The 17,884-nt window shown below is 33.3% G+C and overlaps 1 protein-coding gene across 1 annotated transcript in view; it reads right to left on the bottom strand.

Moving 5' to 3' along the window:
- LOC141717618 (callose synthase 10) overlaps positions 1-17,680 on the bottom strand; it is a 36,271-nt gene extending 18,591 nt beyond the window's left edge. The window contains exons 1-22 of the mRNA XM_074519770.1: positions 17,189-17,680; positions 15,658-15,755; positions 15,366-15,529; positions 13,889-14,012; positions 13,459-13,569; positions 13,111-13,236; positions 9,948-10,037; positions 9,702-9,799; positions 9,516-9,633; positions 8,640-8,768; positions 7,481-7,557; positions 7,310-7,388; positions 4,693-4,785; positions 4,492-4,594; positions 4,292-4,415; positions 3,946-4,132; positions 3,800-3,852; positions 2,501-2,561; positions 2,303-2,384; positions 1,490-1,539; positions 811-897; positions 613-698 (exon numbers count right to left, since the gene is read on the bottom strand). Of these exons, the coding sequence (XP_074375871.1) occupies positions 613-698; positions 811-897; positions 1,490-1,539; positions 2,303-2,384; positions 2,501-2,561; positions 3,800-3,852; positions 3,946-4,132; positions 4,292-4,415; positions 4,492-4,594; positions 4,693-4,785; positions 7,310-7,388; positions 7,481-7,557; positions 8,640-8,768; positions 9,516-9,633; positions 9,702-9,799; positions 9,948-10,037; positions 13,111-13,236; positions 13,459-13,569; positions 13,889-14,012; positions 15,366-15,529; positions 15,658-15,755; positions 17,189-17,396 (2,348 nt within the window). The 5' untranslated portion in view covers positions 17,397-17,680. The remainder of the gene's footprint in view (positions 1-612; positions 699-810; positions 898-1,489; positions 1,540-2,302; positions 2,385-2,500; positions 2,562-3,799; positions 3,853-3,945; positions 4,133-4,291; positions 4,416-4,491; positions 4,595-4,692; positions 4,786-7,309; positions 7,389-7,480; positions 7,558-8,639; positions 8,769-9,515; positions 9,634-9,701; positions 9,800-9,947; positions 10,038-13,110; positions 13,237-13,458; positions 13,570-13,888; positions 14,013-15,365; positions 15,530-15,657; positions 15,756-17,188) is intronic.
- Positions 17,681-17,884: the final 204 nt, after the last annotated feature.

Raw genomic sequence — 17,884 nt, 5'->3', positions numbered from 1 at the left:
TTATCTGTTAATTATGTAAGTATAAAATAAAATAGCATTTCAGCATGAGATAAAATAGGATGGATAATATTAGGTTTCTGAAGAGTGAAGATACCTTGGTAGCTTATCTACAGCCTTCGTAAACTAACCAGACCATTTAAATCAAAATTACTAAAATTATAATCTGTGACGCTTCAAAAAAACATTGACTTTCATTTATAGACTTATATAATCACTTAAGACGGCATCCTAGTTTTTAACCAACTTGCAAAGCTTCTGATGACTGAAAGAGGTTGGAAAAACTATCAGCATGTCAACAAAATTCAACAGGTAAGGCTTCCTGTAAGTTGCAGTGATTTGCACTTGCAACAACTCATGAACTACTGATAATGGTAAAGATATATGAAAGAGTAGCTTCGAGTAACCCTACACCTTCTAGAAAAAATTGTTAACCGGGGTTAAATTACCACTTGTTACGTGTTATTGGGCTTTATCAACACACACATACTAAGCTACAGGGTCTACCCAGCTCCTTCACAACCCACATGTGAAATAAAAATGGTCCTCAGACATTAATGCTCACCCACATGTGAAAGAAGATATGAAAGATAATTACATCAAGAAAATGCTCACCTCTTTGTGTTTGATGAAACAAGGTTTTTAACAAAGGCTTCTGGAAAGCTCTCAAAGCGTTTATGAACCATTTCAATTGAACGAATCTGCGAAACCCAACTTGGAGTTGAATAAACTGATAAACTAGATCTATAGATATTTCATGTTAAGTAAAATAATGTGAGATTAATAAAAATCACAAAAAATGATGATGCTTACCTCGCCTAGCCGAGCCCGTGCACCCATTACACCACCGACAATTGCAGAGAGAAGAGTGTACCATATATATATATCCATGAGATAGATCTGGAAAATTGAAGATAAATAACAGAACAAGTTACTCTGTGCAGATCTTTAAGCTTTACCGGTGCACATAGATATAGGTGTGTGTTCAAGCACAAACTTTAATTAAGATACAAACACATCACATAATCTACAATGTAGAAACCAATGGCTATAGTGATTTCAGGTATAACGAGGTGATTTTTAACGTATACCATTATGGCTGGTGATTTGCAATAGTTTGTAGAGTCGGCAGGCAGTGAAAGTTTCATATATAGATAAAAAGAGGATAAAGAAGACTAGTAAATTTCAGTTTTAAGAAGGAATATGGAAGGTGCACATTAATTATATAGATAGCACTAGTTACAGTTGTTTGAACCTGAAATTGTTAACTCTCATCTACTTAACTTCGGGAATATATTACCAAATCAAAATTAGAAGTGATGAGGTTCAGGAACTGAACAGCTGAAATATTTAAAGCTCGTTTGGGTAATAGACTAATCACTGAAGGCAGCTATGACACCCTGAATCTGACTTCTCTTTCTCCGTGAGCTACATCGGTAAATCACATTCTTTCTATCTTATAAAATTTTGAAGAATGGATAAGGATACTCACTGCTACAACAGGAGCCCACAGGCATACAATTGTCAGCACGTTGTTATTATCTGCAGATAAACAAATAATTGCAAGTCAAACATAGGTTATGACTTATGATATTACTACAACGTATATATAGAATACCATATATAGGTAGCATCGCCTAAGTCTTTCATCGAGAAACTATTTCTCAACCAAGTCTTAACAGCCTGTAGAGAAGGTATGTCATTCCATATCTGTTATATGTCATCTAAATATAATGATTTATCTTGTTTTTACATTACATTTTCCCCTAGTCATCTAAAAGACTAAAACTCCATCTTCCTCAATACCCTCAATCAACACCCAACTGCCTAACAACAATAACCGTGTATGACCAACCAACACCCGATTTAGGCTCACAGAATGATACAAGTTCGGGAACAGGTCACATGAAAAGAAAAATGTCCACCGACTAAATTTGTGTAGGAAAAATCTACTAAGGTGCAGCATCACAATCAAATATCTATGAACATGCAAACAAGTATAGTATCATATCCTGTAATTAAAAATCATCGACAAACAGTTTTGGCTTCCTAATAAGCAATAAGAAATATTCTACCCCTCCTCATTCATTGTATACCTAAATCTAAATACTTCACAATCCTGAGTTTTACAAATGTTCTATACATATCACACCTACAAAAAAAATTACTCAGTAAAAATTAATTCAAACCCCAGTCACTATACCAAGAAACATGTTATTTAGTAAAAAGCAATTCAATACGAAACATTACTAAATTACAAAAACAAGTGACCACCAACCTACCAGATTATCAAGATTTAACTTACTTTTGGAGATTAAGTCGTGCCATGAGTACTCCAACGAGGGAAGGTCCACAATAATATTGGTTGGGTTGACTAATGGTCTAATCTGCAAAAGTTAATACCAAATTACCAATAAATATGTCAAACAGTGGTTTCAATTTCATCAGATTGTTGAATTTGCTGATAGGGAATGCATCGCCCGAATTATGACTCGTGACTTGCCTGAAGAAAATAAGCGAAGGTAAACTTGCAAGCGAAGATCACCAACCAAAACATCACATACCTGCAACAAATTAAAACACCTAGAACTTTTTAAATCTCAACGCCTGTAACAACATAACGGCGCATCCTTAAAAAACACTGCTATTACAATATAATTCTTTGATAGTTTTATGAAGGCAAGTCATATCTTACTATTATTCAACTCGACACAAAACAAAAATAATCCATGCACCAAGTAATATTGTTTTCTAGCCCACTTGTACACCACCTATTCAGTTGAGGTTTGAACTATCCTTTTTTGAGTGTTTACAGAAAATCCCGCAGGGCACAAAAAATTAATGTAAGCAGCCTTTGTTCCTGATATAGTATACTAACTTGTGTACAAACCCGCTCATCCAAAAATGTACCACATAAATTCAGACATAAGATAGATAAATGTCACAAATTCCAAACACCTCCAAAGCAGACAATTCAAAGAATCAAACAACCTGTCCTGTAAGGAAAGATCAAAGAATGTGTCCCATGATATAAATCGACCATCTTACTTTCACATTCTTCACTAAGGTATGCTTTTCGGCTTCATTACATCCACAGAATATAGACAATTATTTTAAATTATTTATAGCGAAGTTCTAGGATAGCTTAACTCCTTCGCACTCTAAAGTGAACTAGATATATTAAAAATAATAAGAACAGTAATGAGAGGTAAGTAACTTAAAAAGGCATCCGTAACGACACCCACAAGTGCATCGGAAATAGTACAAGTATGTTTTGCACGCATTTCCGCAATAAACGTACTCATTTATAAAAGATTAACAAGTGCAACAGCAATTGTACAAGTATGTTTAAAAGATTTTTCACGCATTTCCACGCTTGTAATATACACACTTGTAGACATTTTATAGTTTTTTTGTTTTGTATTTAAACTTTTGTAGATAACAGAAAACACAAAAAAAATAATGTCTACAAGTATGTTTCTTACGTTTAATATCGGAGAGAGGGAGTACAAAATTTAGAGTTAGCTATTTCACTATCAACAGCTATTAATAATATAAATTTCAACCACCTTCATTCTACAAACATGTCCACAACAGTTTTAGTATTTGCGGATTAACATAAATAACTACAAATATGCAATGAAAGAGAATTTTACAACTCATGTACCACTTACAAATAATTAGTGTTATGGTAGTGAAAATGCAAGTGCAAATATCAAAAGCAAAAACAAGAGTAAATGCAGCCCGAGAAACCAACAATGAAAATAATATTAGAAGCTCATTGAAGTGGAAAAGAATTGACCTTAAATAGTCACTAGTACTTTCATAAAGACCACGACCAACAAAATATCGCTCCTGAATATGTCAACAGATTTGTTAATCAGTTTGGAATTTACTTACATGCAATTGAGCTGAAGTTTCCCGCAAAGTAAAACAATTGATTACTACCTGATAAATCCACTTGAAAAATTGAAAGAACGATTGATCAGACATTGCAGACAAAGCATGGCAGCAAGGAAGTTTAAGCAGCACCGCAAATACCATGCGGACACCAGCGTAAACTCCCAATACTAGTAAATAGATTCGGAAATAGTATGAGTCTGAGTTCGTCCTATTCCTTTCATCCAAAACTTTCCTGAAATGACAATACGAATAATCTAATCAATATCTTCATCCAGAAAAACTATATATGATAAAGCAATGCTAGATAGATGCAACAACACACACCAAAAGTAACAGCAAAATATAAGGATACTAACAAACACCAACAGATTATAGCAGATCACACACTTACACATATAGGTATGTCACAACTCCAGAGCTTAAGGCACCCCAAAAAAATCTAAAAAACAGCCTTGAAATAGCCATAAATCTTGCAGTACTGTAGGCCCCGAACATAAGCATGACATCTAAGCAACCTACAACCAACAAAATAAAATTATCCTCCGGTGAACAGATTAAATATTTAGAGGGTGAAACAAAAGATGTACTTACTCTCAGCAAAGTTCATGATAGCAAAAGTTGGACCAATGCTAAGCAGGGTTATAAATGTATTACGGTTTATCGTTCCTTTATTAAAGGCTATTATTGTCAATGCCTGAAGTAAGAGAAAACAGCAACACAAAAATAATATCAAGCACCAAACAGTTTAAAAGGATTGATAAAACATCAACTAATAGACACATAAGATATTACCTGGAACATCACAGCCAAAAATATCCACAAACGATGGAAACTACGATATAAATGTAAGAACGTTCGATGCTCAACAAATGAGCTTTTTCCAGTCTGCCAAAGTAGATTATATAATATAATAATAATAAAAATTCAGAACAAAGATGTAAGAGAACACATAGGGAACAAGTCCCAAACAATGTGTATGATTTTTCACAAGTAAAACATACCCCCTCCACCCCCACCCCCCAACCCGAGAGAGTGTCCCGCATGCATTTTAAGATAAATATAAAGTATAGTTCTATAACTTATTTTTTAATTTTTCTTTTTCTGAATAAAAATTTAAACATTTAATTTTATTCAGAAATAAAAATTAAAAAAAATTATAGAACCATACTTTATATTCATCTTAAGATTTGTGTTGGAAACTCTCTCACGAACAATAACAATAACAATTGGGGGGGGCTAAGGGAGTAGTATTTAACAAAAAACAATTAGGCGATAACCTAAGAAGCACGAGTGCGGGTGTGTAGTAAGCGGATATGTAAATTTGGCAAATTTTAAAATATGGGGATTCGGGTGTGTCGGGATACGTCATAATAAAATATTGTTTTAAATATATATAATATATATGTTAAATAAATTTTTAATAGAATATTGTTTTAATTGAATTTAATATACTTTTTATTCAAATCAATAATTATAGATTTTTTATAATTCTAAATTCAGTTTATTTTCACTGTAAAATGCTTGTGTACGGTGTTTATTACTTTGAAATTTCAATTGCATAGACACCCACAAACTCATGTCCACTCAATTTAAGTAATATAATTTTATATTAACTAGGAATGTGTGCAGCCCATGTTAACTTCACCTAACATATGTACTATACTACTTATACCAGCTCAAAAATATTACACATATACATACACCTCACACCTATGCACACATCTCTATTTCAAAATTTCAATTATACAAGACAGAGGTAAGAGTTTCAACTATCGAGACGATGAAGGAACGAACTGGTCGCCTCTTCTTGCCTCTCCTCTCTCTCCTCTCATAGTTCAAATTAAGGCTCTGAAACTGGTAAGTGAGTGGTGTTTAGTTTGATTGGAAGTCAAAAAAAAATAACGAATTATACACTTCCTGAAACCCTCTTCCAGCACCCCGCGAATCCAATCTGACAAATACGGGGACACGCCGCGTGGCGCACCCCGTACGTGTCCAGCCGCACCCCCGAACGCACCCGCACCCCTTAAGTACTTCATGCGCAGTTCGTCAGTAGGGTGGCGCACCCCTGCTTCCTAGGCGATAACTATAAAGTTAAATGGTGCCACCAGATACTTCGAGGCATATCTTAATTAAGTTAAAACAAAGCTCGTAACACCTTAGTGCTTCTAAAAAGAATAAATAAGTAAAAGCTTTGCGAAATTTATCTCACAAACAGATACTTGTAAGTTATTAAACCAAAATAGATAACACCTTCACAAAACATCTAGTAAGAATGGATGCGGGTGCGGGAATACATAGTGCGGGGATACGTAAATTTGACAAATTTCAAAATATGGGGATTCGGGTGCGGCGGGATATGGTATAATATAATATTAATATTTATATATATATAAGAAATTTATATATTAATTTAATATTTATTAAAGGATAATATTAAATAGATGTATTTTTAATCGAGAATAATGTATAATAAAGACGTCAACTTCAGAATAGATGTCTCGTACGACTTTATTATTAAAAATTATCAACTGAAACATGTGCTCTTAAAACTTCTCCACTCAATGTTTATAATAGTCTATTGTTTACTAAAACTCTGTGCCCTCCACACCCACCGAATGACTGAGCATATACATTATCTACAATTTAATATTTTATTTATTTGTCTCTTCCCCCAATATATCACTGTTTAATAGTTCATACAGTGTGTATATATAGTCGTTTCTAATAAAAGTACAGAGAAGATGGCCGGAGATCGAGGAAGACGCTGGCAATGTATGCTCCCGATTTAAGTCTTGTTTGTAATTAGGGCTCAAATCTGATTTGGGGGTATTAAGTCTTGTTTTTTATTTGACCGAAAAATTACAAAAACTACCCCTGCCTATTCCCCTACGGTAACCCCAATGAATCCCCCCGGACAAATACTGGGATACGCCGGGTGGCGCACCCGGCCGCACCCATCCGGACCGCCACACCCGAAACGCACCCAGTACGCAATACGGCGCTTGGGTGCCACGCCTGTGCTACCTAGCAAACATTGATATAATATTTAACCATTAGCAGAATTGAAGTCGGCCAATGACCAGCAAACCATATTAACTATCAGGGCAACGTTTTGAAACAGTATGAGGTTCTTGTTCAGGAAAGAGTACTCGTGCTTTCAACAATTAGGTCTCTCCCTTCTTGTCGCCTGTCGGTGAAACCTAATCTAATTGTTTCATCTTCAAAAATAAATGCTAAAGCGGCTTGGACTCTATTTTATGTACTTTGCCAATTTAGGATGATTTTACAAATTTCTTACCACTCACGTGATAATTTTACTCAATTGTCCAAGAAAAGGGTATATGCATGGCGAAAGTAAGCAACAAATCTGCATACATCATCAATCAAATAGTAATTAAGAACTTACCCGTTTCCTCTTTTTAGGCTCAAAAAGAAAAGCTGAATCCTTCTTCATAGGCCAACCTAACTTAAAGCAGGAAGGTGACCTGCAGACACACATAGCATCAATAATAAATAGAACTGTACTTCCATTTAAAAAGGAATCATTATAAATGAGACAAAGAATTAAGACAAATACCAGAAGTATTCATTGAAGTCGTCATAATTTCTCCATTCTGAATGTGCGGCTTTTCCATTATTGTTTCTTTCAGCTTCCTGTACATTACATTAATAATACAATTAGATACATAGAAACAGTCTACAGAAAAACACATATAAGTTCCTCTAAACATCATAACTTGTAAGCTTGATGCAACGACACCAGTTTAGTAAACCGAAAACACTAAGAAGTTACTTTTAACATCATAACTGAATACTCAATGCAAATAAACCTTAATCCTACACCAGTTCAGTAAACTGTACCGGAAAGCTAGACACGATATCAATTACTCTTTACTGAAAGCCGAAAGGTTCATGAAGCAAGTTACCATGTCCTCGTTTAAATCATAAGTATTACTCTTTACTGAAACCTGAAAGGCGCTTGGAATGGTACATCATAGAGTTTAATTTATTTTAAAATGTCAACTTTCTTGTTTATAGAATATATTTGTGTTGCTACTCCCTACATATCCATTTTGAGGCTGAGCGCATGAAATAAACATTCTACAATTTACTGTAACACTTGATATTTAACATACTACACTTATAATCAAATAACTACTACTATTTTTTTGAAAAAAATAAAAACATTTACCACCTCCGTCCCAAATTCCTCGCTTCTTTGACTTTTTGCTGTCAAATTGACCAAACTTTGACTAAAATTTACATATTATTCTTTAACAATTTCATAAATCAAAAAGACACATTTTAAAGTAGGTTATATATACATCCTAATAGTATAATTTTAATAGTTCCTTCATAACTACATAATACACGTAATTTGTGGTCAAATTTTGGTCAATTTGACCACAAAAAGTCAAACAAGCCAAGGAATATGAGACGGGTGGAGCATCAGATAAGAGATTCTTTTATCAAAAAGTCCATTTTTAAAACTAAACTGATAGCTTAGTAATAATACTCTATAGTTAGGCTAAAAATTTAAAATTTAACTAAATTACATTCAGAATTTCATAACTATTATCTGCTTTTTTGTTAATATCAGGATGGTGGTGGCATGGGAATTTATATTTTTCAGAATAAACAGATGTAAATTCATTAATCCATAAGGTTGGAATATAATGTGAAAGTAAAAAATACTACAGTAACAAGGGTAATATAGCTATGAAGAATTCCCTTACCTTTGAAATTGTATTGTATATTGGAGAGATGACATGCTGAAGATAGGAGACTGAATTGTTTTCACCGATACAGCTGGCAGCAGGATTAGCTTCTCCATGATCTAAGATTGCATCCAGCTCCTTTGCCATCTGTATTTTAAGTTTTTTTTTACAAGGTAAGCATTTTTAAGTCTAAATATACACAGATGCCGTATTTTACAAACAGTTTGATTAGAAGCCACATGTAAATAGCCTTCACACAACAATGTACATGCTCTTTGTTCAAATTCCACAATTCAATTTTAAGAATCAATTTGTTCAAATTCCATAATGTAATTTTAAGAATGCATAGTCAAAACAAGTACAAATATATATATATAAGATTTACCAGTTTCTAAATATAGCCAGCACCAAGAACTTCAAGGGTAGTAGCTTTCTATAATACATCTTATTAGCATAACCAATCACAGAAATACTTTGTTCCCAATACAGTATACTCCAGAAGAGTAAATTCCATGGCAATGGATCCCTCCCCCAATACAGTACAACTATTGTGTCATATAATTTATAAGATATTGAATACAGAATCGGCATTTACATTTTTAAAGCATATTAGAAGTTAAAACGGTGAAAGAGGACATAGAGGTTACTTAATTTTAAGACATAAATTCGTTTCTTCAAAATATGAAGAGGAAGGCAGGTAATAAACTTGTTTTATTTACTTGATTTCACACTGACATATCATACTCAAATGACCACCATAAGGATTTTATGTCAGTGTAATGGAAAGTAAAATTTGAAATAGGCAACAATATAAAACGACTTAAACAAGCATACAAAATTCGCAGAGGAAGAAAAATTGAGTAAAGAAAACCAGCCATAATTAGAAGGGCGTACCTGGTGGAATATATAGCAAATGCATTCAGGCAGAAAACGAACATTGGCAGCCTCCCCCCAAATGAGAAAGTAAAGGGAGACAAGAAAAAGCTTTCTGTCCCTGTTGATTGCTTCCAAACTGCCGAAAAACAGTAAATGTTAAAAAGGGATCCCTGTGTTTGTCAAGCAACAGAATGCAAAGACTACCTATTCCATACAAGCCGGATCCGCAAATATTTGCACCATTTAATGTAGTTATCCAGGACTTTCAAGAAAACCTCAGTAACAGCTTTTTCATCTATTTTCTGCCAGTTAAAAAGATTGTCAGGCAAAAACCAGAATCTACAAGAGAAAAACTCTAAGATCACAACACCCATTTAGTTGCAAAACAAATCAATACAGAAATGGAAAACTCATCATTATATTTTAAGTCAGAGTAAATATATAACTTACAGGATCAGATTCAGTGGGTATGCCAAGTCTTGATTGTGCATTTGCAATAATCATTATGACATTCTCACGTTGATTCCTTATGTTGTCTTGCTGCAAATAAATATGTTTTAAACTAAGTAGATAGGAAATTAATTAGCATTAAACTTTTTTTCAACTCCTAACAGATAAGATGATGGATAATCATAAAATAGAAGTGATGTAACCAAGCCTGAATATAATAAGTTGATATGAGACTAATTGTCTGGCTTCTACCATGCAAAGATACAAAGGAGCACTTTCAAAACCAGAAAAACAAATCTTACATCATATGGGACTACATAGGAGCACATGAGACTATAGGAGAAGTCCCAGAGAGGTACAGCAGACTAAGTATTAAAATAGTATATTCCTTGATGCTAATAATACAATCATGAAACCGAGAGGTATCATTCAAAATTTACTTTCATTTAAGTTATCCATGTATTAAGTTCGCAATGTGGTAATTCCATTTTTCAATAAGTTACGAGCACAAGTAAACAAATTTACACTTCAGATGATTCAGGACAGAATTCGATTTGCCAAAGAAAGCTTTAGTTTTGAAGAACTTCCATAGTAAAACATATTACTAGCTAGCTAAACTAAGAGCCTAAGGGCATATCCAATATTTGCTTTATAACCTTCCTTATCTTCATATTTAGAGTTAAAACACCTTATTTCATCTCCGACAGTCCTCGACTCTCATCATATATAAAGCAAACAACTATTCACCTTCAAATTTAAAGGAACGCTGTTTGGACAAAGCAAAGGAGAGAGACACTTAAATATCAATATAAGTATTATTTATTATCATCTATTAAGATGAAATTGGTTTAAAGTACAATTTTATTGTTGGATATAGAGATAAAAGTGAATTTAAAGTGATATTTGAAGAAATGATTATTGATTGGAAAAGAATTAGTGATATAAGGTTAAAAAGGTCAAATCTGAAGATAGAGTTGTTTTAAAATAAATAAATGGTTGGAGATGGCCTAAGAAGTAACAAACATAATGCTAAGAATAAGGTATGTCAAGCGAGAAGATTTAGCCACTAAAACATTAATCTAACATCCACGCAAGCATTGTTTTGCTCCCACACCTCTTTCCCCAACAAGCATAAATATGCCAATGGAACATTCAGGTAGTCCTACGTCATGCAGGCAGAAAATAGTAGAAAGGAAACTTTTTAAATTAGTTACTTGATATTCATTGATTTCACCTCGTTCCGCCAACAAAGATAATTATCAAGATAAAAGTAGACAGATTTAAAATCTTTGAAGCACTAGCAAAGACATGCTAAAACTAAATTCAGGCAAGAAATTAAAAAGCATTTTTTTATGATTTACAGTTCTTTTACCAAGTACTACTAATTGTGCCAGCACTTTGCTACTTCCTATTTAAAAAAAGTTAAAAAAAGTTAAAAACTACTACAATAATTAAAATTATATAATATACATTATTTTATATATTTAAAATTTTAAGAATCACAATTACTTGCTCTATCAAAAAGATATGCAGGATATCCATAAAATTTTGTGTGATGAGCAAATTATTTTTAATTTTACTTGCTGTTTAAAAACACTAACATTAAAAACAGTTAAATATATGCACAAATTGCACTTGTAGAACATATTAGAATTGAAATAAAAATATAAGAGCAAGTCCAATGCAATGCTAAAGTTGGTTCTATTTCTATAGTTTGGAACCAAATGTTAAAAAACTCAACTCCGGACAGGTTCTAAAATTTGATGCAAATATGCATGACTGCATACTTGGCTCTAAATGTGAAAGCAAGGATGCATATATGCATCTAGCCACATCATCAAATAACCACGTATGAAAAGTACATTGGTGTGCTTTAAATGAAATTAAGAAGAGAGACTAAAAATTAGTTAAATTTGGAATTATTTGGTTGCAAAATGCAACTAGCATTGGAGCTGAAGTTCTATATTAGCACCAAAAAGCACTTTTTGGTGCCAAATTATACTTTTAGGTGCCAAATTATAGCAACTGCTGAAGCTATTTTGCATCTAGCATTGGACTTGCTCTAATAAAATAAACAAAAAATTAGGAAAAAAACAAAATAGTGAAATATCTAATCAATATACATTTTTTTAATTTGGTAAAAAGAAAATCATGAAAGATGGTAGAATCCAGCACTATTATGGGAGAAAATTAGGCAGTATTTATTTTATGTTAAAAACATGCCTATTGGCTATTGCCTAACTATGAAAAATTAAAATTATTAAGAATCTTTAAATAGATTACTTGTGGGAGTGCACAGAATGTTTTAGTCTACAAAATCTATCAAACAAATCAGTGAAATGGTTGATCTATTGTATTGAGCTGGAAAAAGGAGAATCACTTGCAATTAAAAAAATGTTGCATCATAATACAAGAAAATGAGGTAAGGCTCCTATATAATAAAACATATGCCAATGGGTAAGTAGAATAAACTTCATTGGGAATCTTTAAGTATGAGGCTACGAGCATTAGTGGGAATGGAGATCAAGTATAACTGTTTAAGTTTACAAAATTCACTATTTATGCAGTGACAGACATTTTACTTAAAAATACTATTCATATTATTTGGTCATACATCATAGAAGATCAAGAGTATCAATCTGTAATAAATACATACGATGAATCATAATAGTAAAATTTTGAGAATATAATAAAACCATATTTATCAAACAATATTTCGTAACATATAAATAAATTAAAAAAGGAACATAGCATGTATATTATAATATTTGGTCATAGTGGAAAGTGAAGTATGTTGGATATTTAAAAAAGAGGTAAAATGCCTGTGAAATTCCATGGGTCCCTAGAGGAAGATATTAAATATTATAACTTGTATGAGCATATTCAATACATGCGGTTGTTAGGGGGATAAGGTAAAAAATGTGAGGAGTCGGAATTAGTTTCAGATACAGATATAGATGGCAGTGATCGATGTCAAGGTCCCTCTCTAAATGCACTGAAGATTTACATAAAAGAGTTTACAACTTGAATACAAATGTGAAGAAGAATGCATACTAGAGATTTAAACCGGATGTCTATAGAGAGATTTTTTGACAGACCATCGATCTAAAGTAATAGCATTTAAAAACACGAGAACAAAAGGAAATGTCTGGCGAACCCCAACCTGAAAACCAAACACAAATTCCAAGAGATCGAACATGTCTAATTCCCGTCGTCCAGAAATCTGAAAATCTTTAGGAAGCCGGGGAAATTGATTGGTGTATCTGATTGCAGATATTGCACCCTTAACCTGCATATAACAACAGAGGAGAGGGTTCAAGGAAATAAAGCTGCAGATGCATAGATAAGCAACAAAAATCTATTAAATATAATAAAACAGTCATGAAGCTACCAGAAGAAAGTGTGACCAGGCCAATAAGCCATAACCACAGAATTTAATGACTGCCGCAGATGCATGAATAAAGAAAAAAAATAAGGAAGTTCAATAACTTTAACTAAATCAAAAACATACTTCAGGAAAAAACCCAATAGCATTCGTAATTAGTGATGCTCCCAGAGGAACAATATTGTAAGGTATCAACTCCGCTGATAATGTTGCATCTGTTTTTTTCAGCCTTCTTAACTGTATTAAAAAAAACAAAGTTAGTGGTAGGGAGGACATGGAGAAGCAGGCAGAATGAGAATAAGGTTACCGGAACATATTTTGCAAAAAAATATGTTCTTAATCATTTAGCATCTCAGATTAACAACCCAAGCTACATAATATTTGCATATAATAGGTTGTTTAAATTGACTTCTCAAGTATGGGGATGACAAACTAACTACATGAATTCTGAGCTCTATAACTAGGATTGGAAAAACTATCAACATCCTACATGTTAAAAAAGAATGTACAAGCACATACAGAGGAAATACTAAACACTAGAAATAAAAATAGATACCTCTTCAGTTATAAGCTGTCCCACTCCATCAGGACCAGTCTCTTTGCTAATTGACTCCATAACCTCCACAAGGGCCCGCAAGGTGGCAAATGCCCTCTTAGTCTCATTAGATCTTAGGCCCAAGCTGAAACAAGAATCATTGACATGATCGAATGAGAATGGAAGAAAAATAATATATATGCAGTAACCAAGTAGAAAATAAATCATCTTTTCTCCTAGGGCATCACCCCTCATTACTACAGCAAAAGGATGGATATAATTTGCAACGGTCTAATACAAAATATGAAGACCTAGAGCTAAGCCATATTTTTTACGGAAAAATAGAAACTAATAAACAAGTAAATCTATTAGTTGTGCATATGATATCCTAACGGCCATAGTTGGATATGATTGTATGGAAGTAAGAAAAGAACACATAAGCTTCAATCGCTGAACATATCCAAACTAGAAGGAATAGGTGGGGGTGGACCAGTGTTAGGATGGAAAAAACGATTCACGAAAAGAAAAGAACCTGGCCGACACCGCAATAGCTACCCATTTAAGCTATGCAGGGTTGTGAATTAGCAATGGTTGTAGCTTTATAGTAAAAAAAGGCACCAAAAACCAATAGTGCACGGTAATTTATACAGCGCGCATATTTGAATTGGGCATACCACTAAAATTTCATCTGTCAGAATTACGTAACAACTGTATGTGCGAATCAAATCACCAAGTTTTCAGCTTTGTTCTTTCAATTTGCTCTCATCTATGTAAAACGTCTAGTACCATTTCATTCACTATCGTTGATGTTTCCTACCTCATATTACAACGATATTTTTTTACTTCATGCATATATCTAAATAAGATATTGTAGATCTAATCAATTCCGTCGTTTTAGTTTAAATTTATTACTTGGAGAATGGAAATTAAACTTTAATTAGCTGCAGAGCTGAAACTGCATCTATAAAAACTGAATCGACCATGATTGTTACTGTTGCAGTAGTGGTTCATAGCAAATTTAGATAACACCTGACTAGTTACAGCTGAGATTTAAGGTTAAAACAACATCAAACCGCCGTCACTTCTCTTGGAACAAAGAAGCGAGCCACTTCTTAATTTTTTTTCCTATATTTGTATGTTCATCTGAACAACTATTTCCATTGTGTGGCTGTCATCGATAAAACTTTCTAATACCTTCCCCTCTTTCCCTAGTATTCCCATTAGTGAAACCCAACCAAATCTGCAAATACATACTAATCGCACTGAGTACTGATTTAGAAGATTCAACACTACGTACTAATAGAAGTCATTTTTCATGTTCCTATTACGGATACAACTGTACACAGTTATCCAACAAATATGGGATATGAATACAGGATTAAGAGTTCCACAATACTCCACCAAATCTTCATAATATTTAAGTTCAATAAATCTAATCTATCACCGTTCAAGTTTAATATATTCAAATTCACCACACAAATATGTTGTAGAGACATACTCTCCCAGGTTGGCACTGAAAGTTCCCGATTCACGGTATCTTTGTTCCTCTCTTTGAATATCATCTACCCGGTGTCGTCTCTTGTATTTTTGATAAAAATCCCATAAGCGCTCAGCATCACGATTTCGATCAATTCGAGCCCCATCTTTTTTAGCAAGTTTTTGCTGCAATTAGGAAATTTATTCTCTAATTTCAGATGAAAGATAAGGAAACATTACAGTTAGGAAAAACATGCCACTAATGATAATATATATAGCCAAATTTCTTGTACTTATAACAAGTATTAAAGTACCTTGATTACAGACATTAGGCCGGTCTTAAATTGTAAAACACCTCTGCCATCACTGTTAGGGTCTAAATTTTGCGCCATGGAGTATGCTTGCTCACACACTGAATTCAAGCACCATCGGAAAAAAAGGGAAAAAAATCAGCAAATTGACAAAGCAATATATCCTCTGCCACTTATCTGATGCCACCTCTAACTATTTTATCTATTTATATCATTATAACTTTAAACAAAAAAAACTGTGTATCTAGTGCAAATATGTAATACTGCTGGTAACTCTTTTACTTTTATGCCTTCAAATATCTTCAAATCTCTTCAAATTTTACACTCGAATAAATGCTATAGTGCTTGCATGCAAGCTATTAGATCTGTTAACTTTTACAAGCCAAAATTTGTAACAATTAAAGTTTACTAACCCTGTGATTTCACTTAATATGATCACACACAGCATATAGATAGCTGATTAATACTACGCAATCACACAGTCAGAAAAAAACACATACGCACATATAATCAATGATCGGTACAAAACTCTAGAAAATTCGGGCCACTTTAGTCCTTAAAACAATCAGTCCTTAAAACAATCTAAGTGTTCTCGCCGCATAATTTCACTTTTTCAATCAACTGCAAAAACAAATAACAAGCTAAATAACCTTACAATAAATCACATAGTCAAACATAAAAACATATCGAATTAATTACGATATCTTAGAGCAACTCCTTGCCACCTAATTTCACTTTCTACAATCAACTACAATAAATAATTAGCTAATGAACATTAGACTAACATGAAAAACTAAACAGAAATACATAACGAATCAATTACAATATCATAAAGTAAACGAGTTGCAACTCCCACATAATTTCACTTCCGACAATCAACTACATCCAATAACTAGCTAATTAACATTACGATAACGCACACAGTCAAAGATAATATCATAAACACATAAACCATAAATCTAAGTTACAATGCCATAGCAAGTAAAAAACTTAAAACTCGCAACATAACTTCACTTTCTACAATCAACTATAGCAAAAAACTAGCTATTTAACATCACGCTTACACGCATAGTCAAACAGAAAAAACACAACAAATTAATAACAATAAGCTAGTAAACAACTTACAACTCCACAAAATTTCACTTTCTACAATCAACTACCTTGAACAGATAGCTAATTAACATCACGTTAACACGCATAGTCAAACAGAAACACGCAATGAATTAATTAAGATACCACAGCTAGTAAACAACTTAAAACTCCTTACAATTCCACTTTCTACAATCAACTACATCAAACAACTAGCTAGTTAACATTACGCTACCGCACATAGTCAATCAGAAACACACAATCACACTTACAAAACTCGCCGCATAATTTCACTTATAATTTCACTTTCTACAATCAACTACAACAAAACTAGCTAATTAACATTACACTAACACGCATTAACAAACAAAATCACGCACAAACTTATAACGAAACATGAAAACACTTAAAACACAAATCAATTACGATATTGTAAAGGACTCACGAATTCTAGCCACATTAGGATCCTCATTCTGAATTTCATCAGCAGCCTGTAAAATCGCATTGATATTCGTAGTTTTCTGAAGCGAATCAGGAACAGCACCAGCGATTCCACTAGAAACTCGCTCATGACCTTGTCCAGTAGGCCTGAGTTGCTCTCGCCGTAACGTAGCGCGTACTAATCTCTCCCAATTATCATAAACCCTAGACATCTCTTTTAAACCCTAGCTAATTTCACCGATGTCTTAATTATTCAATTCAAAACCCTAGATTTGGCTCCGCTCGCATTATCGATAAATAGATCTCGAATTCGAGATAATTCAAGCAGCTGAAATGAATTAAATTTCAATAAAGCCGATCTGAACTGTGTGTGTTGTGTGTGTTTTCGAATTTGAAAAGGCTTGAAAGGTGAACTGAGATTGTAGACTTTGCAAATGGGAATTAGATAATTACTGTGTGTTTTTAGTGTGTGTATTAGTTGTGTAATGGGTAAAGATTGGGTGTGACGAAGGGTAGGATTAATAATTAGTTTGATTTGTGACCGTTGGATGAGATTGGCGATTGTTTACTTGTAGCTTAAGAGTTAGTAGTGCACATGGGCCCCGCATTTTCCTTTTGAAATGCTTACGCGGTTTTCTTGTTGTTCGGAGAATTTTATATTTATTCAAATTAAATTAAATTGACAAATTGCTTGACTTCA

Source organism: Apium graveolens, chromosome 4 (genome assembly GCF_009905375.1).
Source record: "Apium graveolens cultivar Ventura chromosome 4, ASM990537v1, whole genome shotgun sequence".
In the NCBI taxonomy this organism is placed as follows: Eukaryota; Viridiplantae; Streptophyta; class Magnoliopsida; order Apiales; family Apiaceae; genus Apium; species Apium graveolens.
Note: the sequence above shows the minus strand (reverse complement) of the source record. Positions and strands in the feature narration are given on the sequence as shown.